The 25,853-nt window shown below is 48.5% G+C and overlaps 1 protein-coding gene and 1 long non-coding RNA gene across 3 annotated transcripts in view; one reads left to right on the top strand and one right to left on the bottom strand.

Annotated features, from left to right (window-relative positions):
* Window positions 1-22,289, top strand: part of ADISSP (adipose secreted signaling protein) — a 67,649-nt gene extending 45,360 nt beyond the window's left edge. Inside the window, exons 4-7 of one of the 2 annotated variants that reach the window (XM_028744442.2) lie at window positions 2,219-2,357; window positions 17,893-18,015; window positions 20,165-20,242; window positions 21,527-22,289. In XM_028744442.2, the coding sequence (XP_028600275.2) occupies window positions 2,219-2,357; window positions 17,893-18,015; window positions 20,165-20,242; window positions 21,527-21,561 (375 nt within the window). In that variant the 3' untranslated portion in view covers window positions 21,562-22,289. Of the gene's footprint in view, window positions 1-2,218; window positions 2,358-17,892; window positions 18,016-20,164; window positions 20,386-21,526 lie in introns of those variants that run through there. The other variant, XM_028744444.2, reaches the window with a different exon arrangement.
* On the bottom strand, window positions 19,384-25,830 carry LOC144328828 (uncharacterized). The gene is made up of 2 exons (XR_013394113.1): window positions 23,670-25,830; window positions 19,384-23,294 (listed from the first exon to the last, which is right to left on the bottom strand). It is a non-coding gene; the product is annotated as an uncharacterized LOC144328828 (long non-coding RNA).
* Window positions 25,831-25,853: the final 23 nt, after the last annotated feature.

Raw genomic sequence — 25,853 nt, 5'->3', positions numbered from 1 at the left:
ATGGAAGCTCAGGAGCATGTTCAGCTTCCGGGACAAAGTTTGAAAACCGGGACACCTACTTCCGGGTTTGCAGTGTTTGGGTTCTGAGTTATTAGGGAACTAAGCTGTTCGAAATCTGAGGCACCACTGTAATTTGAATCCATTGATTTGGGTCCTCTGGAGCAGCAGAAAGCCAGCTTGCTCCATCTTCCATGGATCCAGCCCTTCAGATACAGTATTTGAAGATGCCTGTCCTATTTCCTCTCAGTCTCCACTTTTCCAAGCTAAACACTCCCAACTCCCTCATCCCTTCCTCAAAAGCCTTGGTTTCCGGACTTTTTATGCAGGAACCAGCTTTCAGCGGCCTTAACCAGGCCTGCGTCTGATTCACATCCTATGTCTGGATAGCTCAGTTGGTTAGAGCATGGCACTGATAACGCCAAGGTTGCAGGTTTGATCCCTGTAAGGGACAGCTGCATAATTCTGCAGAGTAGGGGGTTGGACTAGATGATCCTCAGCGTCCCCCCTTGGGGGTTCCTGGCTGAAGATGCCCGTTCTTTGCCAGTTTGGTGCCCTCCACATATTTAGGGCTACAGCTCCCATTGGCACTACAGTGGACCCTCTAGTTACGTACCGCTCTGGATACGTAACTTTCGGTTTATGAACGCTGCAAACCGCGCACGCATTCGCAGAAGCGATCTGAGCACCGTGCGCAGAAGCGCTCAATCGCGCTGCGCTTGTGCGCAGAAGCGGCGCCTCTGCCGATGGACTTTTCGGGTTGTGGACGGATCCCCGGAACGAATTTAATTCGTATCCGGAGGCTCCACTGTACTTTGTGTTCTCATCGCCTGCCGTTCCGTTTTTGTTTTTTTTTTTAAAAAAAGGACCGTGTGAGTCTTACCGCAGCCCAAGACGTCTTCATCCCCTTTCTCGCTGCCTCAAATCATTTGCCCTGGGAAGCCAAGCTCTGCGCTCGAAGCAATTATATAAATTATGCCTAGTTTCTGCCTTTCGGATGTAATTGCGCGATTACGCCTAATGTGCCGTGCATCCAGCTCTCTCCACCTGCCATAACCGGGTGATGTGTTTCCGCTCAGAGGCAAGCAGGGAGGGCTGCCGGCCTTACACCCTCCCAGGCTGGCTCTCTCACTGACCCTGTTTCCAGTCCGCCTGTTTCATCAGGGGCCTCAAATCTGGGCGTAAACTTCTTGCCAATGGCCTTCAGCAAAAGGCCGTCCCGTATAACGCAACCCGCACGCCCCGGTTTAATCCCGGTTCAACGTTTCCCCTGAAAATCCAATCAGGAAGAAAAGCCAGTGGGAAGGGTAAAATCCAGATTTGTACGAGACGACGGTGTTTTGTTGATGGTGGTGTTTTGCGGGGGTGCCACAGAAAACATTGGTGTGCATGAGTCGCAGAGGGTTCACAGCCAACTGCTGTGTGGGCGTCCCTGAAAACATTGTGCGTCAGGATAAATTGTTGCTGAGTTCTTCAGGGCCGTTAAAACAAAAAGAGATTGTGGAGAGCTCCAGAAGGGCCTCTCCAAACGGAACGAATGGGTGGAAAAGCAGGAAATGCAGTTTCATGTCAATGAGGGCACAGCGATGCAGGGTAATTAATCTTAATTTTGCATATTCGCCCATGGGGTCTGAACTGGAGGTGATGGACCAGGAACGAGACCTTGGGGGCCCCAGTGGATAGCTCGATGAAGATGTAGACCCACTGTGGGGGGGGGGGGCTGTGAAGAAGGCAGACTCCACTCTAGGGATTACAGTGGTACCTCAGGTTACAGATGCTTCAGGTTACAGGCTCTGCTAACTCATAAATATTACCTCGGGTTAAGAACTTTGCTTCAGGGTGAGAACAGAAATCGTACGGTGGTGGCATGGCAGCGGCGGGAGGCCCCATTAGCTAAGGTGGTACCTCAGGTTAAGAACAGTTTCAGGTCAAGAACGGACCTCCAGAACTAATTAAGTACTTAACCCGAGGTACCACTGTATAAGGAAAGGAATTTGAAGTATAACTTGACAATATTATAATGGCATTAGACACCCCCTGATTTGTGTGGGGGTTGCATTCTGGGTCATCTTGTGGAGCGCCCCCCCCCCTTCCTGTCACTTCTGAGTTTGCGGCAATGCACTTGTGCAATTATTATTATTATTATTATTATTATTATTATTATTATTATTATTATTATTACAGTGGTACCTTGGTTCCCTTGCCCCTTCTCCTTCTCCAGGTTGGGTTCTTGAAGATCCTGCACAAGTACGAGATCACCTTCCACCTGCCCTTTGTGCAGCGGCTGGGGCAGGATGTCTGTGCTGCTCAGCTGGCCAACCTGAATCTCCGCGTGACCAGCATAGCGCCTGCAAGGGAAGGTAAGGTCTTTCTGCCTTGCATCACCTTCCGCACTGTGAGATGATGGGTGTATCTGAAGGGGATACTTTCCTGTGGTTTTGAGATTCTCTGTTTCTTAAAATGCTCTTCCTTATGTCCTGAAAACCCTGTTTGGTTTTATTTTATTTTCAAAAAAATAATAATCATTTTATAACACCAATAAACAACACAAACAGAAAAACAAACAACACAAACAGATTCTTGTATTATCCTTATTTTTTTCTAAACCTTGTTAGGTGAGCTTCCCCAAGTCCCCCCTATCTGATTTTCATTTTGCCTCATCTTTAGCAGTTTACCGTATTTTTCGCTCTATAACACGCACCTGACCATAACACGCACATCGTTTTTAGAGGAGGAAAACAAGGGGAAAACATTCTGAATGAAACAGTGGATGTATCATTTTTGTGCTTCATGCTGTGGCCACAGACATGTGATCTGACGGTGAATTTGGGGTGACCCAATGCAAAAATCCTGAGAATCCCTGTGGATTCATGCTTTGTAACCACGTTTTTGCACCATTGCAGCCCCAGGCAACAGTGGGTGCGTGATTTTTGGGGGGCAGGCTGTAGCCATGGACATGCTATGTGCTCTGATGGTGAATTTGGGCTGACCCAATGCAAAGATCCTGAGGATCCATGTGGATCCATGCTTTTTAACCACATTTTTGCACCATTGCAGCCCCAGGCAACAGTGGGTGCGTGATTTTTGGGGGGCAGGCTGTAGCCATGGACATGCTATGTGCTCTGATGGTGAATTTGGGCTGACCCAATGCAAAGATCCTGAGGATCCATGTGGATCCATGCTTTTTAACCACATTTTAAGTGGGGAGGGAAGGAAAAACACAGAAGGGAAAAGGAGCACGAGAGGGGTGTGCAGAGAAGCAGCTGGCTAAGAATGCAGGAGAGGGGTATAACGGGAGGGAGGAAAGGAAGGGAAAAGTTTTCCCCCACTCACCCACCCAAGCCAGCCGGCTTGCGCGCTCTCTCTCTCTCCCTCCTGCATGTTTTCACGGAGAGGAATTAGAATGAAGGACGCTCTCTTTCCCCTCTGCTTGCCTGGAGGGGAGGGGCTTTCCCTGCTCTTTGTTCCGTTTGAGCAAACACAGCAAGGAAACAGAGGAGGGTGGGCAGTAAGACCCTGAGGCAGAATGCAGGAAAGCAGCCGCTTCCTCTTTTCAGGCTTCCCTTCTCCGAGAGGCGCGATTTGATTTTTGCCTGATTTTTTTTGCCTCCACTTGCCCCAATCGACTCCAGGGACCACACATTCGCTCAGTAACATGCACAGACATTTCCCCTCCCTTTTTAGGAGGAAAAATCTGCGTGTTATAGAGGGAAAAATACGGTACATATATCATAATTTCTAACCATTTTTTTTATCGCACTTACTTTAACCATAAAAACCTTCACATTTTATCACTTACAAATAATACTATTTTAAAATACACTGTCTTCTACTTCTAACCCTACAGCCTAAATCCAGTTCCAAAGCTATTCTAAGATTTAAATATTAACATATTTTTTCAAATATTCCTTAAACTTCTTCCAGTCTTCTTCCACCTGTTTTATTGATCCTCTTAAAAACACACACACACACACACACACACCCAGTGTTTCCCCTCTTGGTTCTGACTTTGCCTCTGTACGAATCTGTGCTGCGATCGCGTTTGGAATATACAGTGGTACCTCGCAAGACGAATGCCTCGCAAGACGGAAAACTCGCAAGACGAAAGGATTTTTGGTTTTTTGAGTTGCTTCGCAAGACTATTTTCCCTATGGGCTTGCTTCGCAAGACGGAAACGTCTTGCAAGTTTGTTTCCTTTTTCTTAACACCGTTAATACAGTTGCGACTTGACTTCGAGGAGCAACTCATAGCACGCGGTGTGGTAGCCTGTTTTGAGGTTTTTGAAGACTTTGGTGATTTTTGAAGCTTTTCCAAAACTTTCCCGAAACCGTGCTTCGCAAGACGAAAAAATCGCAAGACGACAAAATTCGTGGAACGAATTAATTTCGTCTTGCGAGGCACCACTGTACAAGGTACAGTTCTGGCTGACTTGCCTCAAAAGGGATGTTGTGTAGCTCGAAAAGGCTCAGTGCAACCTGGGAAACAGCTACTAAAATGACCAAGGAGGTGGAACGATTCCTCTCTGGGACTTCCTACTTTGCAGAAAAGGCAAGAGGCAACTTGAGAGCGGTTTGTAAGATTAAGCAGGGCACTGTGGACGAATTCATGGAGCCAAGCAGGAGGTGCCCTGAAAAGAATTGGGAGCCAATGGTATCGGCAGTGCTGACCAATGGTCTGACTCGGTCAGAGGGAACGCTAGGAATCACGAGCGGGGAGAGTGTTCTTGTGCTTGGATTTTCCTTGCGGGCCTCCCCTAATGGGCTTCTGGTTGGCCACGAAGAGGATGTCCATATCTCATAGAATCTCAGAGTTGAAAGGCACCCAAAGGTCATCTAGTCCAACCCCCTGCAGTGTAGAAATCTCAGCTCAAACATCCATGGCAGATGGCCACCCAAACTCTTAAAATCCTCCAAGCAAGGCGATTCCATCACCTTCTGAGGGAAACTGTTTCACTGTTGAAAGTTCTTCCTGATGTTCTGTCGGAATCTCCTTTCTTGTACTGTGGTATCTCAGGTTACAGACGCTTCAGGTTACAGACTCCGCTAACCCAGAAATAGTGCCTCAGGTTAAGAACTTTGCTTCAGGATGAGAACAGAAATCGTGCTCCGGCGGCGGCAGCAGGAGGCCCCATTAGCTAAAATGGTGCTTCAGGTTAGGAACAGTTTCAGGTTAAGAACAATACCCAAATATAGACAGTCATTTACCCTCGCTAGATTCAATGTGCTGCCATCTGCCTCATTGCAGGGCAGATTCGAGGGTAAACCGGACGTGGAACAAGTCTGCCCCTATGGCTTGATGGAGGTAGAAACTGTCTCTCATGTCTTGTTAGGCTGCCGTTTCTACGGGGATATACACTCAGTATTTATCACTCCTGTTATACAAAAATATCCAAATGGGTCCGAACTTCAATGTCTAAAATCCCTGGTAGAGGACAAGGATCTGGAGATCACGCTAAGGGTGGCCAAATTCTGTGCGACTGCCATAAAACTTAGGGAACAAGCTGTACTACCAAAATGATTAAGGTTTTAAATGACAATTTTAGGTTATCTTTTAGTGATTTAATATATATATATTTTAAACTGCCACTATATCTGAATTGTCTCTGTTATACCCAATTGCAATTCAATGTATTCCTGTTGTGTTTTATGATTTTCCTGATATTGTAAGTGACCCGGAACTGGTCTATGACCGTAATAATAAAATTCATTCATTCAGGTTAAGAACGGACCTCCAGAACGAATTAAGTTCTTAACCCGAGGTACCACTGTAACTTGAATTGACTGGTTCCTACCCCCCCCCCCCACACTCCATCTTCCCTTGAGATACTTGAAGATGGTTCTTCCATCTCCTCTCAGCCTCCTCTTTTCCAGGCAAAACACACCCAGCTCCTTCAAGCGCTCCTCATAAGGCTGGGTTTCCAGACCAAGGCAACCTGGCTATAAGGCAACTTCCTAAGGGGCCTGACTCTGCTTACAACAGGTTTTGGGGCCTTTCAGCTTGGTTTGCAACCTCCCGCATTGCAAACACTGTTTTCCCCGGGACATTATGTCCTACGGGTTGCTCTCGCACGCCTCTTTCCTGGGGAGGAACAACACAAGATTCTCTTTCTTTGGCATTTTGCAAGAGAGACGCTGCTGGGTGTCTTACTGCTCCTCAGTGAGAAGTTGTCTTGCTCTGTTGAAGCCTACGATTTTGGGCGTGCTGTGCCCGCAGGAGACCGGATGCGGGAAACATGCAGCCTCTGAGAAAGCTGTGTAGGGTGGAGAAACCCGATGATGGATGTGAGCGATCAGGGGCCCGCTTGTTTTCTCCAGCCGGGTGGAATGCGAGGGAGGTTTGATCTGGGAAGCGCAGGCTGGCCTGCAGAATCCGGCTGGGAAGAAAGAGCCTTGTCTTCCTGTTTGGGATTATCTCTCGCTTGAAGCAGGGTGTAGGTCGGGGTTTGTGGGGGTGGCAGGTGTGCGTCTCCACCCCCATCGTTCAGCCTGGACACCAAGGTCCAGCTCCGAGGGCCTTCTGCAATTCACTCTATGCGGGGCTGCCTTTGAAGCTGTCCCAAAAACTCCAGCGGGTGCAGAATGCTGCAGCGAGGCTCCTCACAGGGTCCTCACGGAGTTTTTCCAGCTGCACTGCCTCCCGGTGGAGTCCAGGGTCAGGTTTAAGGTGCTGGTTTTGACCTTTAAAGCCCTTCACTGCCTAGGACCCTCGTACCTACGGGACCGCCTCTCCCGGTATGCCCCACGGAGGACCTTAAGGTCCATAAATAGCAACACCCTAGAGGTCCCGGGCCCTAAGGAAGTCAGATTAGCCTCAACCAGAGGCAGGGCCTTCTTAACACTGGCCCCGGCCTGGTGGAACGCTCTGCCTCATGAGACCAGGGCCCTGCAGGATCTGATTTCTTTCCGCAGGGCCTGCAAGACAGAGTTGTTCCGCCTGGCCTTTGGCTTGGAATCCACTTGATCCCCTTCCCCTCTTTCTCCTTTCTCCTTCTGTGATGGAACCCCTATTTGGGGACTTCCCTGGCTTTTCTGTCTTACAGGCCCTGCGGAAAGAAATCAGATCCTGCAGGGCCCTGGTCTCATGAGACAGCGCCCCAGAGGTGCACTCCATTGTTTCTCGCTCGAGAGATGGATGCCATCAATGAGACACAACCCAGCAAGGCCACATCCGGTGCCATTTGAACCCATTTCGCTGGGCTTCGCTGGAGGCTGGATGGCCACCTGTCAGAGATTCCTTCACTGTGATTCCTGCATTTCAGGGGGTTGGTCTAGATGACCCTTGGGGTCCCTTCCAGCTCTACAATCCTATGATCCATCTCTGTGTACTGGTGCCCTCCCTTCTTCTTCAGGACAGGACAGGCTGTGCATTTAACTAAGTAAGCAACATAAGGAACCCAGGATGTCCCTTGAACCAGATTTGGCTGATGAAGGCACACCTCTCTCGCCCTGAGCTCACCACTGTGATCCACGCGACGGTCACCTCCAGGCTTGATTATTGTAACTCGCTCTACGTGGGGCTGCCCTTGAGACTGACCCAGAAACTCCAGCGGGTGCAGAATGCCGCGGCGAGACTCCTTACGGGGTCCTCGCTGCGGGATCACATTCACCCGGTGCTATACCAACTGCACTGGCTCCTGGTGGAGTACAGGATCAGGCTCAAGGTGCTGGTTTTGACCTTTAAAGCCCTATGCGGCCTAGGACCCTCATACCTACGGGACCATCTCTCCTGGTATGCCCCACGGAGGACCTTATGGTCTTCAAACAAAAACATCTTGGAGGTCCTGGGCCACATAGCCTGGCCTCAACCAGAGCTAGGGTTTTTTCGGCCGTGGCCCTGATCTGGTGGAATGCTCTGTCACAAGAGAGTAGGGCCCTGCGGGATTTGGCAAGATGGAGCTGTTCCACCAGGCATTTGGCCAAGGCACAGTCTGACCTCCTCCTTTGGTGATCCTCACAGAACTCTAGCCCAATGGTTGCCATTAATTTGATTTTAGAATGAATTGATTTTAGAATGCTGTATTATTTTACTGTTGTTAGCCGCTCTGAGCCCGGCTTCGGCTGGGGAGGGCGGGATATAAATAAATTTATTATTATTATTATTATTATTATTATTATTATTATTATTATTATTAAAGTTCCTTTGTAGCATCCTGCTGCCTTCCAGATGTTTGGGGCTATAGATCCCATCGCCCCCAGCCAGCACAGCTTGGAGCAGCAGCTGAAAACATCTGGTTGGGGAAGGCTACTCCGTTGCGTCTAAGAACATAAGAAGAGGTTGCTGGATGAGGCCATCGGCCCATCTAGTCCAGCATCTCATTCTCAGAGTGGCCAACTGTAGGAAACCCACAAGAGGGATATGAGCACAATAGCAACTCTCCCTTCTTCCCACTGGAATGGGAATGAAACTGGAAGAAATCTCCAGCAACTGGGATTCAGAATCATTCCTGCCTTGAACCGTGGAGGCAACGCAGAGCCACCTAGCGATTTGTGCTCTGCGAAACTGTGTCTTTCCGACCCCAATTTCCTTGAGATGCTTCTAATTATCAAGGGATCCTGCCGTGCTCTGCGAAAGGAAGGCCACTTTGGTGCGCAAGTTTTAATGTGACAAGATGAGTCATCGGTTTGCATGTTTACTCTTTGCAGCTGCTGGCAAAACGGCTCGGCTCGCATCTCTCCCTGCTGTTGCAGCGGCAGAAACAGGGTGCAGGTCTGCTCTCTGCACAGAATTGGATAATTAGATCATTTCTGCAATCTTTGCAGTGGCTTCGGCTGCGTCATCCGTGGCAGGTTGGATGTGTTGTGATCCCAGAAGTGCACAAGATGTGCTCTTCCAGCCCCTCTGGAATTGCCAGATCTCTGCGGAGTAATCAGTCACTCGGCTAATTTTCTCTCGCTCGCTCTCCCCTTCCGTTTTCTCTTGCCAAAATATATGGGGCCAGCTTTGCTGTTATGCAAATTGCACATTTTGCTCAGTTAGGGGCACCCGATGCTTTGTGCAAGGGGTTGTGTCGCTTGCTATCTTTTTATTGTAAAGCTTTCTGCTTTGTTTTATAAAGGGCATAAAACGGAGAGAACAATTAGAGCAACAGGCAAAAAGCAAAAGGTTAAAAGCAAATCCATAAAAGAGGAGCGCAGGATGAGTGCACACGGGTTAAAACAACTAGACTATCAGCGCTGTCAGATTATCAGGTCTCGTTCTGGATCTGCCAGGCCTTGTGACGAGGGCTGCCTCGAAAATGACGGTTCCGCTGTGTGGGGCACAAAAGATGGCCAAATCAGATAAAAGGCGCCTGGGGGTTCTAGTCCTTGTTGAAGCCTCAAATTACGTTTTTATGCTTTATCGTGCATTTTGCTCAGCTAGGGGTACCTGGTGCTTTGCGCCAGACAAGGCCAAGGAGATTGTGTTGCTGAGTAGTTCTTTGTATTCCTATCTGCACCTTGAAGAGCCATCAAGAGATGCTCAGGTGGCCTTTACTGGAGGGTGGAAGTGATTTGTTTTCGAGGCCAATGGCTGACTGTTTGGATCTGTTTGGATCTGTTTGGATCATTTGGGAAGGCAATACCATACATCAGGGGTGGCCAACTCCCAAGAGACATGTGATCTGCTCACAGAGTTAAAAACGAGCAGTGATCTACCTCCTTTTTGGGGGTTCAGGTCAAACTTGTTGAGCTTTTGTTAGGAAGGAAAGCCCTGTTTTTTAAGGGGTGCAGGGAAAAGTTTTTGAGCTTTTTTTCAGGGGAGCCAAAGTTGTGGAGCTTCTCTGGGGAGGAGCCAGTGATCTACCACAGACATCCAGTGATCTACCGGTAGATAGATGCCTGCCATACATCGTCCTTTAAGGGTGGAAAGGGGAACCACAACCACCTGCCTTCGCACATCTGAGATCATCAGGTGCAGGGAAGACAGTAAGGAGAATAGACCATTTAAGACCTTCGAAAAGTTAAAATACTAGTAAGCTCAAAACAGTTTTAAAACTCGCAATAAACTAAGAGCAGATTAAATATCTGGGTAAGCTTGTCTAGAGGGACGCGGGTGGCGCTGTGGGTTAAACCACAGAGCCTAGGACTTGCCGATCAGAAGGTCAGCGGTTCGAATCCCTGTGACAGGGTGAGCTCCCATTGCTCGGTCCCTGCTCCAGCCAACCTAGCAGTTCAAAAGCACATCAAAGTGCAAGTAGATAAATAGGTACCACTCCGGCGGGAAGGTAAACGGCGTTTCCGTGTGCTGCTCTGGTTCGCCAGAAGTAGCTTAGTCATGCTGGCCACAAGTCAAGATGTATGCCGGCTCCCTCGGCCAATAATGCGAGATGAGCACCGCAACCCCAGAGTCGGCCGCGACTGGACCTAATGGTCAGGGGTCCCTTTACCTAAGGGTGAAAAGCTGCCCTTGCCATCCCGGTGCCCTCCTGATGTTGTTGAACTACAACTCCCATCAGTCCCAGCCAGTATAGACTCAATGTTTTCTTCTGAATGTATTTCTTCCAACCTCTGGTTCCCCTCTATTTTCTGTTCTTTGTGCCTTCATTTTTTCAGTCTTTGCCTCTACCTTTAACCAAACTGAATGAATGATTCAGCTGTTGGGGCCTTGTCTTGTTTTCACGCACAAAAACACACACGGTCCCAAGTGTGGCAAAGCAGAACCCATCTGCCTTCTGATTCTGTGCATCTTTTTAAATATGTACTGGAAGCCGCCCAGAGTGGCTTGGGAAACCCAGTCAGATGGGCAAGGGTATAGGTAAGTTACTATTATTCTGTGTAACTCACGAAGGGGAGAGGAATTCGATTCGATTTGCGTGGAAAGGTGGGCCTTACATACCGTATTTTTCGCTCTATAAGACTCACCAGACCATAAGACGCAGCTAGTTTTTGGAGGAGGAAAACAAGAAAAAAAATATTCTGAATCTCAGAAGCCAGAACAGCAAGAGGGATCGCTGCGCAGCGAAAGCAGCAATCCCTCTTGCTGTTCTGGCTTCTGGGATAGCTGCGCAGCCTGCATTCACTCCATAAGACACACACACATTTCACCTTACTTTTTAGGAGGGAAAAAGTGAGTCTTATAGAGCAAAAAATACGGTAATTGGCTCTTCACAAAACAAGATGCAAGGAGCCTCCCTCCTTCGAAATTTTTGCATCTCTCAGCGTTGCAATACAGTTCTCCAGCCAAGTCATGTTGGGTATATGAGTGGAAAGAGGCTGGTTCTCTTCTGGTGTCTTCCTTTTGGAAGGAATAATAATAATAATTTTATCATTTGTACCCCTTTCCCATCTAAGTGGGTTGCCCCAGCCACTCTGGGCGGCTTCCAAAATATATAAAAACATTATAAAACATTAAACATTTTTTTAAATAAAAAAAAACCCTTCCCTATACAGGAAGCAAGCAGCAATGTCTGCAAGGGACCCTGTAAAAGTGCAACATGATAAAAGATTAGATCAATGTATATTATTAGTGTTGCCATATTTCAAGAAGGGAAAATCCGGACACAAAAGTTGTTGGGTTTGGGGGTTCAGGGTTTTGTTTTGCTTTTGCAAAATCTTCATGTTTTTTAGCTACTTTTCAGAAATTCACCCCCAAAATCAACACTTTCGATATGAGCTGCCACACTCCCAGTCCCGTCCCCCCCCCCCCCGATATTTTAATCAACTTCCGAAAATTCCGCCCGGATGCCAGCTATGTCCCGAAAATCCTGACTGGATTGCAGCCCTAACCTATATGCCGAATCCCGTTTTGCTTATTTCCCAGTTACCCCCTTGAAAAACAAGTAGACGTCTTGCGCTGGGAGAATGCATTCGTTGAGAAAACAGGAGACGCTTCCATTTGTGGAGGTTTCTCTTCAGTCGTGACTCAAACGGGGTAGAAGGATTCAAGATCGTGAAGCCTTCTGGCTTCTGTGCAATGATGGATCCTGTCCAGGAACTCCTGAGTTTGTTTTTATATTTAGCCTCGGAGGGTGACTAATGATACGCTACATGGAAGAGGATTGTGACGACAGGGAATTTGGCGGCATGTTGAGATGCACCCAGCAGCTCACAGCCGCTAAACACAGCCACCCCTCGCAGGCTCCTCACTCCCTGAAAGAGTTGCTGCCAGAGGTGTGCTCAGAGAAGCCTTCGCCAACCTGGTGCCCTCCAGGCGTTTGAAGAACATAAGAGGGGTCTCCTGGATCAGCCTGGTGGGCCGTGTACTCCAGCCTCCTGTTTTTAACGTTGGCTGAACGTTTGCCCCGTTGGGAAACCTGCAAGCAGGACTTGAACCCAGAGCGCTGTCTCCTCCTTTGGTTTCAGAAGCATTGCCGCCTCGGACTGTGGAGGGCAAAGCATGGATAGGAGCCGTGAGTAGCCGTCCCTTCCAAGAATGTGTCTGAGCCACTTTTAAAACCATCCAAGTCGGAGACTCTTGAGAGTCCCATGGACTGCAAGAAGATCAAACCTCTCCATTCTGAAGGAAATCAGCCCTGAGTGCTCACTGGAAGGACAGATCCTGAAGCTGAGGCTCCAATACCTCGGGATGCGAACAGGCTCTGTTCCGGAGCCCCGTTCACATCCTGAATAGAACATAAGACGCGACTGTGCGTGCGTGGTCGCGCTTTGACGCTTCCGTGCATGCACGTGACATCATTTTGAGCGCCTGCGCATGTGTGAGCGGCGAAACCCGGAAGTAACACGCTCCGTTGCTTCCGGGTTGCCGCGGCGCAAACGCTCAACCTGAAGCGCATTCAACCGAGGTATGACTGTACTTTGGCCACCTCATGAAAAGAGAAGACTCCCTGGAAAAGACCCTGATGTTGGGAAAGATGGAGGGCACAAGGAGAAGGGGACGACAGAGGACGAGATGGTGGGACAGTGTTCTTGAAGCTACCAGCATGAGTTTGACCAAACTGCGGGAGGCAGTGGAAGACAGGAGTGCCTGGCGTGCTCTGGTCCAGGGGGTCACACGACTAAACGACTAAACAACAACAAAGTCAGTGCCCATCAATGCCTCCTGTGGCAGCTAGTTCCACGGTTTAGCTGTATGCAGCATAAAGAAGCTGGCATCTGTCTGCCTTGAGAGACAGTGGAGTGTGCCTCCGGGGGTGAAGTCACAGAGGCAACCTCCCCGGGGGGGGGGGGGCAAGTCTGGGCAGTGTGTCTCTTTTTTCTGAAAGGGGGAGCAAGGAAGAGCCCCCTCCGACTCCTAAGCTCAAACTCCTGGGGGTGGGACTAGAATAGATGCCCCCTCTGGCCCCTTCCACCTCTACCATGCAGTGATTCAAACATTGCTGCTCCTTTTATCTCTTGGCTGCCTCCCCCCGCCCTGTGGCTTCTTGCAGCGAGAAAACAAAACGCATGCATTTCCACCCCTTCTGAGATGGATTAAGGGTGCGCCGTACATTTCACCTGCCGCACAGGGCTGCCTCTGATTGGCACAGAGAGGCAGCCCTCTGGCATTTGAGTCAAGGCATTGATCTTCTGCAGAGTGTTCCGGACGTGCCAGGAATACTTTGCTCGGTGATGCGCTGCCCTTTTCAGAAGGCTGGCTTGCAGCAGGCGGCAACGCCTTTCTCCATCCACCCCCCCCCCCATTTTGGAGATGGCCAAGGCTGTAGTTGGGCACCCGTCCTGGTGGCAACAGCTCCAGGCTGGCAGCCAGCTCCTCCGAGGCCGGGGAGGGTCCTTCTGGTCTGCCAAGCAAGGGGTCGAGATGCACCGATGGGGCACCCCTTAAATGTCCTTGCGATATGTGCATTCTCCTCCGCAGGCACCCCATCCGTCCTGACGATGGGCATGCTGCTGTAATTACGGCTTGCGACAGTCAATAGTGTGATGCAGCAGAAAAAGTCTACTGCGAATAAAGGCTGCATCCGCAGAAGTCTCGCAGAAGTCTAGTGTCCAGATTAAAGGAAGCAATAGTTCCTCTCTGTATTCTGACTCTATTCTGGGGTACCGTGTCCAGTTCTGAGTGCCACCGTTTAAGGAGGATATTGACTGTTAAGTCCATACAGTGGATGCTTGGGTTGCGAGTGTGATCCGTGCAGGAAGCATGTTCATAACCTGCAGCATTCGCAACCCGCAGACCAAGTCTGCGCATGTGCGGGTTGCAATTTGGCGCTTCTGCACATGCACAAAGTATGACTTTTTTCAATGCGTGAGCATCAAAACCCGGAAGTAACCTGTTCCGGTACTTCCGGGTTTTGGCGCGTCCGTAACACGAAAACGCGCAACCTGAAGCGTCTGTAACCCGAGGTATGACTGTATTAGCCCAAATGCTGTGCTACTGAATTTGTTATGCAAACTGCGAATACTCTGCAGGATCCCTAAGCGTGCTAATGCCTTTTGGCATCGGTCGCTGTGATGTTCAGGCAGAAGGAAGCTTTTGATGCTCCCGAACGATCGACCAGGAGGGAGAGAACATGCCAGCTGGGCATGTGTCTCTGCCAGGGTCCTACACGAGAGTAGGACGCTCCTAACATTGACAAGCTGTCAGAGGAGGGCAACCGACATGATAAAGGGCAGACTTGTGGGCTGGGGTGTTTTGTTTCATAGAATCATCGAGTTGGAAGGGACCACCAGAGTCATCTAGTCCAACCCCCTGAAATTGCAGGAATCTCAGCTAAAGTGTCCGTGACACATGGCCCCCCAACCTCTGCTTAAAAACCTCCAAGCAAGGAGAGTTCGTGCGCTGTCTTTATTTTAGATCTTGCTGTGATGGATGTGGAAGGTGTTGAGGTTGGTTGTGTGCTTTTATCTTTTATTTTCTTACATTGCAGTTGTGTATTTTTTTTCCATGTTTGCGGCTCAACAGCAGGAAGAACTTTCTGACGGTAAGAGATGTTTGACAGTGGAACGGACTCCCTTGGAAGGTGGTAGACTCTCCATCCTTGGGGGGTTTTAAACAGAAGTTGGGTGGCCCTTTTTCATGGATGCTCAAGCTGAGATTCCTGCATTGCATGATGATGATGATGATGATGATGATGATGATGATAAGAAGAATAATGATAATAATAATAATAATAATAATTTTTATTTATACCCCACCCTCCCCAGCCAGAGCTGGGCTGAGGGCGGCTAACACTAGTAAAATTACAATAAAAACATAATAGAAAAAAACACCCAATTTAAAATACAGGTTAAAATGCAGCCTCATTTTAAAAGTAGCCCATAGATCAAAACCATAAGGGGAGGGAAAACATAAGGGTCAGACTGAGTCCAAACCAAAGGCCAGGTGGAACAGATCCATCTTGCAGGCCCTGCGGAAAGATGTCAAGACCCGCAGGGCCCTGGTCTCTTGTGACAGAGCGTTCCACCAAGTTGGGGCCAGTACTGAAAAGGCCCTGGCCCTGTTGAGACCAATCTAACCACCTTGCGAACTGGGACCTCCAAAATGTCATTTGTGGACCTTAAGGTCCTCCGCAGGGCATACCAGGCGAGGCGGTCCCGTAGGTACGTGGGTCCTAGGCCGCATAGGGCTTTAAAGGTCAAAACCAGCACCTTAAACCTGATCCTGTACTCCACCGGGAGCCAGTGCAACTAGAAAAGCACTGGGTGAATGTGATCCCTTCCAACTCTGCAATTCTGTGCATTCCCATCACCCAGGATCCCTGGCCTGGAAGATGGGGGCTGGTGTGAGTTGGCGGCTGCAGGACCCCTATTACCATTTTAATTCCCCTGGCAAGGGGGTCTTATACCCTATGAGTGCAAGGTTTAGCACACAGGAGGAGAGTAGAAGGCTTGAAGGAGACGAAGGAACTGCTCTCTTTGAGCGTGGGGGTAAATTGAATTGCTGGTAGCTGCCCAAAGGCAATTAATGCCAATATAAAAAATTCCCTGGACTTTTTAACATGCCAGTAGGAAAAGCTAGGTTTGGTTTATTAAAAACCCCACATCGTATAAGGTGTAATAACCATTATGGTGAGATCCTTCCCTCTACCAAAGACCTCTATATTCCAAACCTCAGGTACCTATTGAAAGATTGCCTCTATCTTTAGGCAAACCCCTTGCCCCGCTCCCCAAATTAATGTGTTCTTTAATGGCTTATAGTTTTAAATACACCCCTCCAGCTTTGCCGATTTAACACGTAGGAGGCGAGTCATTTGTGAAAAATTTCAAAGCGCTGTTCCCACGCCCAGCGAGTCCCGTCATTGTTCAGGTGCGGAAATTAGGCATTTTTCCTGATCGTTGGAAACCTTCCCCTTGAATGCACCAAATTATTACACCCCTCCCCAGATGAATGACTGTGTTTATCTTCCTCTGAGTCAAGCGAAATTATTACCGGTGACAAAAAAATAAAAAAGGTTTTGCTCTGCTGAAAAGCTTGAGGGGGGGTCATTTTTTTTTCTATTGCTGGAGGGATTTTTTTTGGGGGGGGCTTCTTTCCCAATCATGCCCCCCTCCCCGCCTATGTGGAGCGAGTGCTTGAATTAGCAAGCATATTTTATTAAAAGTGTTTGACGGCTTTTTAGGAAAGGCACCTGGCTTTGCACCTGTATCAGCTAGAAGAGGTGCCCCCCCCCAATTTCTCTCTCTGAAGAAGCGGGGTCTGTAATTTGGGGGGGGGGGGTCGGCCTGGACCTGCCGCTTTGACCAGAGCGCTGTAGCATCAGTTAAGAGTGCCAGACGAGGACCTGGGAAGAGACTTGGGTTCGAATCCTGACGTGAAGCTTGCTGGGTGTGAGCTCTGGCCGGTCCCTGCCTCTCTGAGCCTCACCTACCTCCTAGGGTTGTTGTGTGGATTAAGTGAGGAGGGGGGAGATCCATGTTTAAACCATTGTTTAATGTTTCATTGTGTTTTCATATATGTTTAGGTAAGGTTTTAATGTTTGATGCATTACTGTATTTTAATATTTTGTTGGAAGCCGCCCAGAGTGGCTGGGGAAGCCCAGCCAGATGGGCAGGGTATAAATAAACTATTATTATTATTATTATTATTATTATTATTATTATTATTATGTTGGAAGCTGCCCAGAGTGGCTGGGGCAGCCCAGTCAGATGGGTGGGGTACAAATACAGATGTACCTTAGTTTTCGAGCAGCTTAGTTCTCAAACGTTTTGGCTCTCGAACGTTGCAACCTGGAAGTGACATTTCAAGTTTGTGAACTATTTTTGGAAGCCGAACGTTCGGCGGGGCTTCTGATTGGCTGCAGGAGGTTCCTGCAGCCAATCATAAACCGTGCTTTGGTTTCCAAACATTTTGGAAGTTGAACGGACTTCTGGAACGGATTCCGTTTGACTTCCGAGGTACGACTGTAATCAAATTATTGGTGTTATCATCACCAGCATCATTATTATAATTATGCATGACAACATGAGCTCCTTGGAGGAAAGGGGTACGATATAAATCCGTGGTTCCCAAGGTGGGGCACATGCCCTACAGGGGGGCAATTATTTTTAAGGGGGGGCAATTCGAGAATGAATTATTAACAGAGAATGGCTCTTTCCTTTCTGTTTTACTATTCCCCAGTATTCCTGAGATAAGCATTTCTCTATTGACTTCTATCTTAACCTGGAATACATCAGAAATAACCTTTATAATCTTTTGCCAATATTCCTTTACACAAATACACTCCCACCACATATGTGCATATACCCCTAACTCTTGACCACAATGCCAATACTTAGGACTCAATCCTTTAACTATATATGCCAGTTGCGCCCGGGTTGTATACCTGTGTGCTTCCTTTGTGATGTTGCGGTACCGCAGCAATTTTTTGTCTGAAGCAAAACCAAAGCTGTCGCCTAGTCCCAGGGCATGTGCAGAGTTGCAGCTGAGCTTCTGCGTAGCAGTGGCAGGGAGTTCCCCGGGTTAATGACCTGCCGTGTCAAGGAAATGCTTCCCTCTGCCTCTTTGTCTGCCGTTTCTGTGATCCTCGCGGGGGTGTTATATGATGACGCCTGCCACTCTTGTCTCCCCCCTGCCGCTCAGGTTACAACATCAAATGCGAGTACACCGCCCACAAAGAAGGGGTCCTGCGGGAGGAGATGGTGCTGCACAGCCAGACCAATGACAAAGTCTCCATCAAGGTGGTCGTGCAAGCCAGGGTGATGGGTAAGTGTCCCCCTTCCTCAAGCCTACATTTTTTGGGGGGGCTGTGGAAGCCGTTGGAGGACCTGAAGACTCCCACCACTTTTCCACAAAAGAGAAAGCCCTCCATTGGCTCCCAGGACGTTTCTGAGCACAATTCAAAGTGTTGACCTTTAAAGCCCCAAATGGCCTCGGCCCAGTAGACCTGAAGGAGCGTCTCCACCCCCATTGTTCTGCCCGGACACAAAGGTCCAGCTCCAAGGGCCTTCTGGCGGTTCCCGTGCTGTGAGAAGTGAGGTTACAGGGAGCCAGGCAGAGGGCCTTCTCGGTGGTGGCACCCGCCCTGTGGAACGCCCTCCCACCAGATGTCAAGGAAATAAACAACTATATGAAATTTAGAAGACATCTGAAGGCAGCCCTGGTCAGGGAAGTTTTTAATGTGTGACATTTTAATGTATTTTTAATCTTTGTTGGAGGCCGCCCAGAGTGGCTGGGGAAACCCAGCCAGATGGGTGGGGTATAAATAATAAATTCTATTCTATTCTATTCTGCTGTGACGTTGCATGGGATCCTTAGGCATCCTCTCTCTGCAAGTGTCGATGGGCCAGCCCTGGCCTCCCGCCCTGCCCCCCCCATTTTAACGCATAAATCTCCTGTTTAACTGCACCCACACACCGGCCGGGTGCCCCTGGGACATGCCACCTCTCAGCATCTGAGCCCATATATCCCTGAATTAATATCCTCCTCTGGTGCAGAGCCTCCGCTGCTCAGGAAATTAAACTCGCTTGCAGTGTGTTGGAATAGTTATCTCTCGGGTTAATGAGTGTTTGCTGGAGGCGGGGGGGGGGGGGGGGCGTCAGAGATAAGGACTCCGATTGCTGCTCTCCATCCCTTGACTGCAGGAGATCAAAGCAAAGATTGCAGAGGGCGAAATGAGTGCGGCACTGTTTTTAATAAGCGCAGGAAAGGAGCTGAAATAATAAAAGGGAAATGATAGAGTGGGTTTCATGATGGCTATAACTGCCCCCTCGAGGTGGAGCATGAAGTTATTTTCCAGCTACCCAAAATAAAATTTCTTTTACAAAAGGCATGATCGGTAGTTCTGCCTACCGACAATTTTTGCAGACCCTTTATAATAATAATGATGATGATGATGATGATGATGATGATGATGATGATGATGATGATAATAATAATAATAATAACCCAAGGGAGAAGGTTACTCTTCCTTGTTGTCGGCTGCCCCACCCTGCATTGCTTCACCACAAACTGCAGGCAGAAATTCAACAGGTTCCATAAATTAAAGGCAGAAATTCAACAGGTTCAGTAGGAGGCTAAGTGGTCAGACTTTGGATTCAGACTTTCCCCAGAAAGGCACACAGAACAAAATAGGAAAATCCGCCTTTTAAAATTTATTTAAAAAACAAGATTAAACATACTTAAAAGTAGGCACATCTCTTATATGGTTCAGACAGGAAAATAACAACATTGTAAAGCATCGCTACCTAAACGTACCGGTACTTACAAAACAAGGGCACAAGAAAAGTTAAGGCAGTTCGTAAAGTTCTCAGCTGAATCCGCATCTCAAGAAGACAACAGGAATTCTTCATTATAAGGAACAGGCATATGAATGACGACTGCCGACAAGGTGGTGAATCTGGCAGAAGGGCGGATGGATGCTGCCGGCTTGCAGGCTCCTTTCCTAAGGTTTTTATCCTTAAAACCCCACGTTTTATCAGACCCCCAAGGACCAATCAGAATTTCTGATTAATTCAAAATTTACCAAAGGTCACCGAGTTGGATAATAACTCAGCTCGTGACAGCTGAAGCTTGTTTATTCCCAAAACCTTGGGATCAAAGAGTTCCTCCCAAACTTCTCAGAGACACAGCAGATCCTCCTTTCTCCTGTAATGAGGCTTGATAGCCCTGATTCACACAGGGGCAGCACTTAGTAACCAGGTGTTAAATCACCACTAATCACCTGGAAGTTTTCCTTCCTGCAGATGCATGAGATAAGTATTCACTCTCCTAGAGTCAGTTAGTTAAAGCAACAGATATACATTTCCCATAAATCCTTTGGCCTTTGGTTTTCCCATAGTGCTTTTCTTCAGCTTGACCAAAGTTTGTCTACTGAAATTTCCTAACTTCACTACCTCTCTGCTTTGCCTTGCAGACCGCCACCACGGCACCCCCATGCTGCTGGAAGGGGTCAAGTGTATCGGAGCCGAGGCGGAGTACGACTCGGAGCAGAGTGAGTGGCACGGCTTCGACTAGGCCTGCCCCCCAACCCACCGCCTCCTCTTCCTCCTCCTCCTCTTCTTCAAACCCCGCTCGTCCTTCGAAGGCTTTTCTATGTATAAATATTTTCCGGTTATAAAGAGCTTGAAACGAGAATGCCCATCCCAACCGTTCGCTGGCTGCCTGACGCAGATCGTGCTTGTTTTGTGCCCGCCCCCATGGCGCTTGTCTTGTGGGTTTTTGGGGGTGCTGCGCTTAATCCCACCCCCCACCCTCCCGCCCGTTTCAAAAAGGCGGGTTCTGTGGCTTAAGGCGAGAGCCGTCTCTCCGGCCTTCAAACTGCGTCTGTGGATGTGTGGCTTTTTGTCAAAAAGACCTTTGCGCACCCCAGTTTTTGCAAGCGGGTGCACATGCGCGGGGGACCCCCAGAGACCAGTTGTGTGTGTGTTGATTTTCCTCCAGGTTTTAGCATTGTCTCGCTGCCTGCAAAAGCGTTTCCCGCAGGCGCCCTTTTGCGAGCCTCAGTTTCCCAAGGCTTGCGCAGCGGCCGAGCGCATCAGCAGCCATCTCTAAACAGCCAGCAACTGGCTGCTCCCAAACAGCTGCTTCGGCTGGCTGTTCGGAGGAAATCTGTGTTCCTTCAGGCATTCGGATAACTTAAGGTTTCGCTGCCTTTCTGTAGATAGGTCAGGGTTACTTCTTAGAGAGCCTTTGCCAAGCCAGCACCCTCTTGACCGCAACTCCCAGCTGATGGGAATTCTAGTCCAAAACATCTGGAGAGCGCTGGCTTGGCGAGGCTGACTTAGGGCTGCATCAGTTGCTGGGGACCAATTTTACACAGCCCCCCTGCCTTTGGGTTGGGTGCTCTTATTTTCTTTCGCCTCCCACTTCCCTGTCCTCAGGGCAAACAAGCCTTCAAGGCGGTACTTTCCTGGGAAGGTTCCCCCAGGCAGATCAGCTTCTGGCAGAGCCAAACAAGGCAGCCCATTGTTTCTGCTTGGAACGGTAAAGGTGGGAGAGTCCCCAAAGGTGAAAAAGTTGCCCGGTTGCCCTGCAAGAGTGTGTCTCTCCCCCCACAAAAAAACTCCTGTTTCTGCTTAGCTGTAGCCTGAGAAGGTTTGTTCCTTCCCAAGGCTTGAACCCTCCGTTGCCTTTCCAGAGATGCCCTGAGCGAATCTCTTCTTCTTGCAAGCCATACGGTGTCTTGAAACCCCCGCGTCACAGAAAACATGTGTTTTGTTCTCTCTACCTTCCTGCTGCAGTTTGCTTGCTTTTTAACGTCTTTTTCATGTTCAAGATTCGGACCCTCCGCTCCCGACACGAAAGGAATGAGTTGCATTTCCTAGCGAAATCTACCCACGGCGTGGCTTAAGAGGGCAGGTTGAAGAGCGTTGACTTTTGGATTTCGCCCCCCAACCCCAAAGCAGTCCCCTGCAACTGGAAAAGTAGCTCTTCAGGGAGCTAGACTGCCACAGACTGATGTGCTAGATTTTTTACTTTCTTCTCCCTTCTCTTTTAAATTTTAAGTTTTCCACTTCCTGCAGCAGAACCTCCTGATTTTGAAATTTAAAAATCTGCTCCGGCGGTAGGAGGGAGGCAGTCTGATGTGCCTCCTGCCTCGGCAACCCCATAACTAGACCACTGCCCTCTCTGGAGCAGCAGGGAGGTGAGGGCGCAGGATGAGACCCAAGGCTCATCCATTCTTCATGGCTGACACCTGTTTCATTTGTCTGAGGTGGGCACCCCTCCAGTGTTGCTCAACTCCCATTGTCCCTAACCATTGGGCCACGCTGTCTCAGGCTGCTGAGGGCTGCAGCCCATCAACATCTGGAGAGCTGCAGATGTTCTGTTCACTTGTTGGAGCCTTGTCTTTAAACACGGCGCTTCCTCTCCCAGATGTGTTTTCTTAACCATTCTCTTTCCTCTCTCACTTTTTTTTTCTTTTTTCAAAAAAGATTCATAGTTCAAAGACCAGGAATGTGATATAGTTAAGAAAGAAAGCAATGGGTTTTTTATGTGCCTATATACATATACATATATATACATAAATATATATATATATTCAAATAAACTTGTGTGTTTTTTGGGTTTTTTAAAAGCAAAAAAATCTCTAAAGGAAAACAATAAACTTCAGTTGGAACAAAAAAACCTCCTCTGCTGTCCTGTGTGGAATGACTGGGGATGTGGTTGGGGTTTTAAGTTTTCTCTTTTGCAATGAGGTCTTTTGTCCTCTGCACCCGGCTACCTCCAGCCTGTGGCCTTCCAGGTGGACTACAACTCCCATCAGGCTGTGCTCCCATCAGTACCGCAAAGCGCCTGAAGGGGGCGCCCCGTTGGCAAAGTCTGAATCTTGTGGGTGGGAGGCCAGGAGTTGCTCTGCTGCCACCTACAGGCTGGAGCCCAGTCCAGCGTCTCTTCTGGAGCCCCGTCTAGGTCCCCAAACTGGGTGGCACTGCCCCCTGCAGGTGGGAGGGTGTGTGGTTTCCCCCTTGTTTTAATCATGCATTTTGCGTTTTATATTTTATTTTTATGTTGCGAGCCATCCTGAGATCTACAGATGAAGGGCAGCACACACATTAAATAAATAAGGCGAGGGGACATGATTAGCAGACCTTGAAAAGCCGGTATCGCTGGGTCATCTATTACTACTGGAAATTTATTTATACCTTGCCTTCTTCCCTGACGGGGCTCAAGGCGGCTTACAGATAAAAACCAAGAATTGCCAAAACATAGAAACAAACAAATGAACAGTGCAAAACAGTTTATCCTTAGCAGAGTAATTAAAACTATACGCACAGCTAAGTTTGCTGAAATAAGCAAACTGGCTTCAACTGGGCTTTGAGTAAATGCTGCAATTAATGGTTGTGGTTTCAGATGTTTACTGTGCGCGATTATCTTCCTCGATGGGTTGTGCAAACTGCTATTTGGGACCATGCTTTTCGTAGTGGAGGCCCTGGGGGTGCGGAACCAAGACGGCCGTGGCCTCCAAAACTTGGGGGACCCCCGGTCTAGTTTGTTCAGGGCCAGGCAGCAAGAAAGCAATTTTACCTGTTGTTATTCCCCACCTAGGGACGCGGGAGGCGCTGTGGGTAAAAGCCTCAGTGCCTAGGGCTTGCCGATCGAAAGGTCGGCGGTTCGAATCCCTGCGGCGGGGTGCGCTCCCGTTGCTCGGTCCCAGCGCCTGCCAACCTAGCAGTTAGAAAGCACCCTTGGGTGCAAGTAGATAAATAGGGACCACTTACTAGTGGGAAGGTAAACGGCGTTTCCGTGTGCGGCTCTGGCTTGCCAGAGCAGCGATGTCACGCTGGCCACGTGACACGGAAGTGTCTCCGGACAGCGCTGGCCCCCAGCCTCTTGAGTGAGATGGGCGCACAACCCCAGAGTCTGTCAAGACTGGCCCGTACGGGCAGGGGTACCTTTACCTTTACATTATTCCCCACCTATCCAGCAGAATTCAGTTGACTGGCGTCGCTTCACTGCCCCCAGAATCACTCCTCTATATGTGAAATTGCTTTTCTGCAAATTGCTGGCCCCCCAAGCCAAACCCCCTCTGGATAATGGAGGCTCCCCAGTAATGGAAAGTCTTCCCCAGCCATCCTCTGCCTGCATCCTTTTAGTTCACCTGCTGGGGATCCTTTAACTACAGTTCCTTTTTAAATAATAATAATAATAATAATAATAATAATAATAATAATAATAATAATAATAATAATAATAATAATAATTGTTTATTTATTTATATGCCACTCATCTGACAAGGTTGCCCCTGCCACTCTGGGCAGCTTCTAACAAATTAAAACACCCAACTTTACTGCTGTTCCGTGGCAGGTGAGTAAAGGTACAGGTTGAGCAGAGGAGTGCTGGGACACTAGTCCAGAACCCTTTTAAAAACAATTGCTTTAGTGCATTCCAGGTTCTCTCTCTCCTGGGACTGCAGGAGGAAGTGGGAGGGTGGTGACAACAGTTCCTGGAGAGTTAGACCCATGGAAAGCAGGGCTGTTGCAATGCAGTTGGGCAACAAAGGGCGTGTGAGAAGCTCTGGGCGGCGGCCAGAGATCAGGGGAAAATGAATCTTTCAAAATGTGACGGAACCTTTTAATATATGTTCAAATAAAATTGGGAAAGGTCCAAGAGATTATACATCTTCTCATCGCTGAGATTAGAATTTTTTGTCATATTGATGCAAAACTTAAAGCTTCTACTAGGAGATACTGCATCCTTTCACAATGTGCTGCAGACTGAAATCCAGAGGGGTAGCTTACTAGGCAGCCATTTGTCTAAAATTTACATTACAAAACCCACAATAAGGTTTATTTCCTAATTCTTGAATCTTTTGAAGGAGATGGCAGTGTCTGAAAAATGATCCTAGGTAGTGATGTGGGTTTTCCAGGAAATTTGAACGGGCTCACTTAGAAAAATCAGAAAAGCGTTATAGTGATCTAAAGGAGAAAAAAAAGAAATTGCCAGCTTGTCTAACACTTATTTGTAATTGGCATTCACAGTTACTAATTAATCTGTGAAGCAGAACATTTTCCACAGAAAAAAGGGGATCCTTTAACTCCAGTTCCTGCATTGCAGGGGGTTGGACTAGATGACCCTCAGGTCCCTTCCAGTCAGAGTTCTGCGATTCAGGAAGCCAAGAGCAGATCTGCCTGCCAAGCATTCCTCCTGCCTGACCAACGAAATGTAGAATTGGAAGGAAAACCCCCCAAGGGGAATCACAGCTGAAGCCTCCATGCCCACTCGCACCTGGGGCCCAAACACTCATCTCGCAGAAGAGGAAAGCAAAAATCACTTCCGTTTATTTTTCTCTAATAAAGCCATACTGGCCGCAACAAGCTCATGAATGTCCACCCGTTCTCCCGAGGGGGAGAAAGAGAGAGTGAGAGTGCGGGTTTATACACAATATAGAAAAATAAAATTTTGGGTGGGTTACTACAAAGCGGCATATTACAAGCATTAAGAAGGCAGGACAGAGGCTCAAAGGACAGGCCAGAAAAGCTTTTTATCGCAGTTTGGAAGGGGCAGGGTGGTGATGTGGACAGTTTATTCAGCCAGATCTTCCAGAGAACGGTGCAATCCTGCCTGGCTAGTTGGAGAGCAACAGAGGGTTGATGGAGCAGTGAGCAGGCCAGCTAAAAGGACTCCGAGCTGTTGAGGGTGGGGTGTCACTGGAGGCAGTCAATTTACTCTGATTTCCTCCCCATCCTTTGCAAAGATGCAGTGGACACAAGCAGTTCTCAAGACTCGAGCATCAGTTGTTTAAAAGCCCAGACTCTGAAGAGACAAGCTGGACACTTAGAAAAAAACTCCCATTTCCAGGAAGCATTTTAAATAAAAGGGCATATTCTACTCATGTAAAAACACGCTGATTCCTGGACCGTCCACAAGCCGGTTTTAGAAGGTGATTGGGCCAGATCCGGCCCCCGGGTCTTAGTTTGCCCACCCATGACCTAGATATACCTGTGATATCCACCCCCCTCCAGTTCTGCTTACATCAAGAGGACTAGACGGAAAGGACCTATAAGGAGCCGCTCACTGAAATAACTTCTAAAAAGTAAATATAGCTCTGGGGGACTCAAGACGGCTGGGCTACAGCTTTGTGGGCAGGTTGGTGGAAGCTG

This window comes from Podarcis muralis, chromosome 9 (genome assembly GCF_964188315.1).
Source record: "Podarcis muralis chromosome 9, rPodMur119.hap1.1, whole genome shotgun sequence".
Lineage (NCBI taxonomy): Eukaryota > Metazoa > Chordata > Lepidosauria > Squamata > Lacertidae > Podarcis > Podarcis muralis.
The sequence above is the reverse complement of the archived record's forward strand: the minus strand, read 5'-3'. Positions and strand labels throughout refer to the sequence as shown.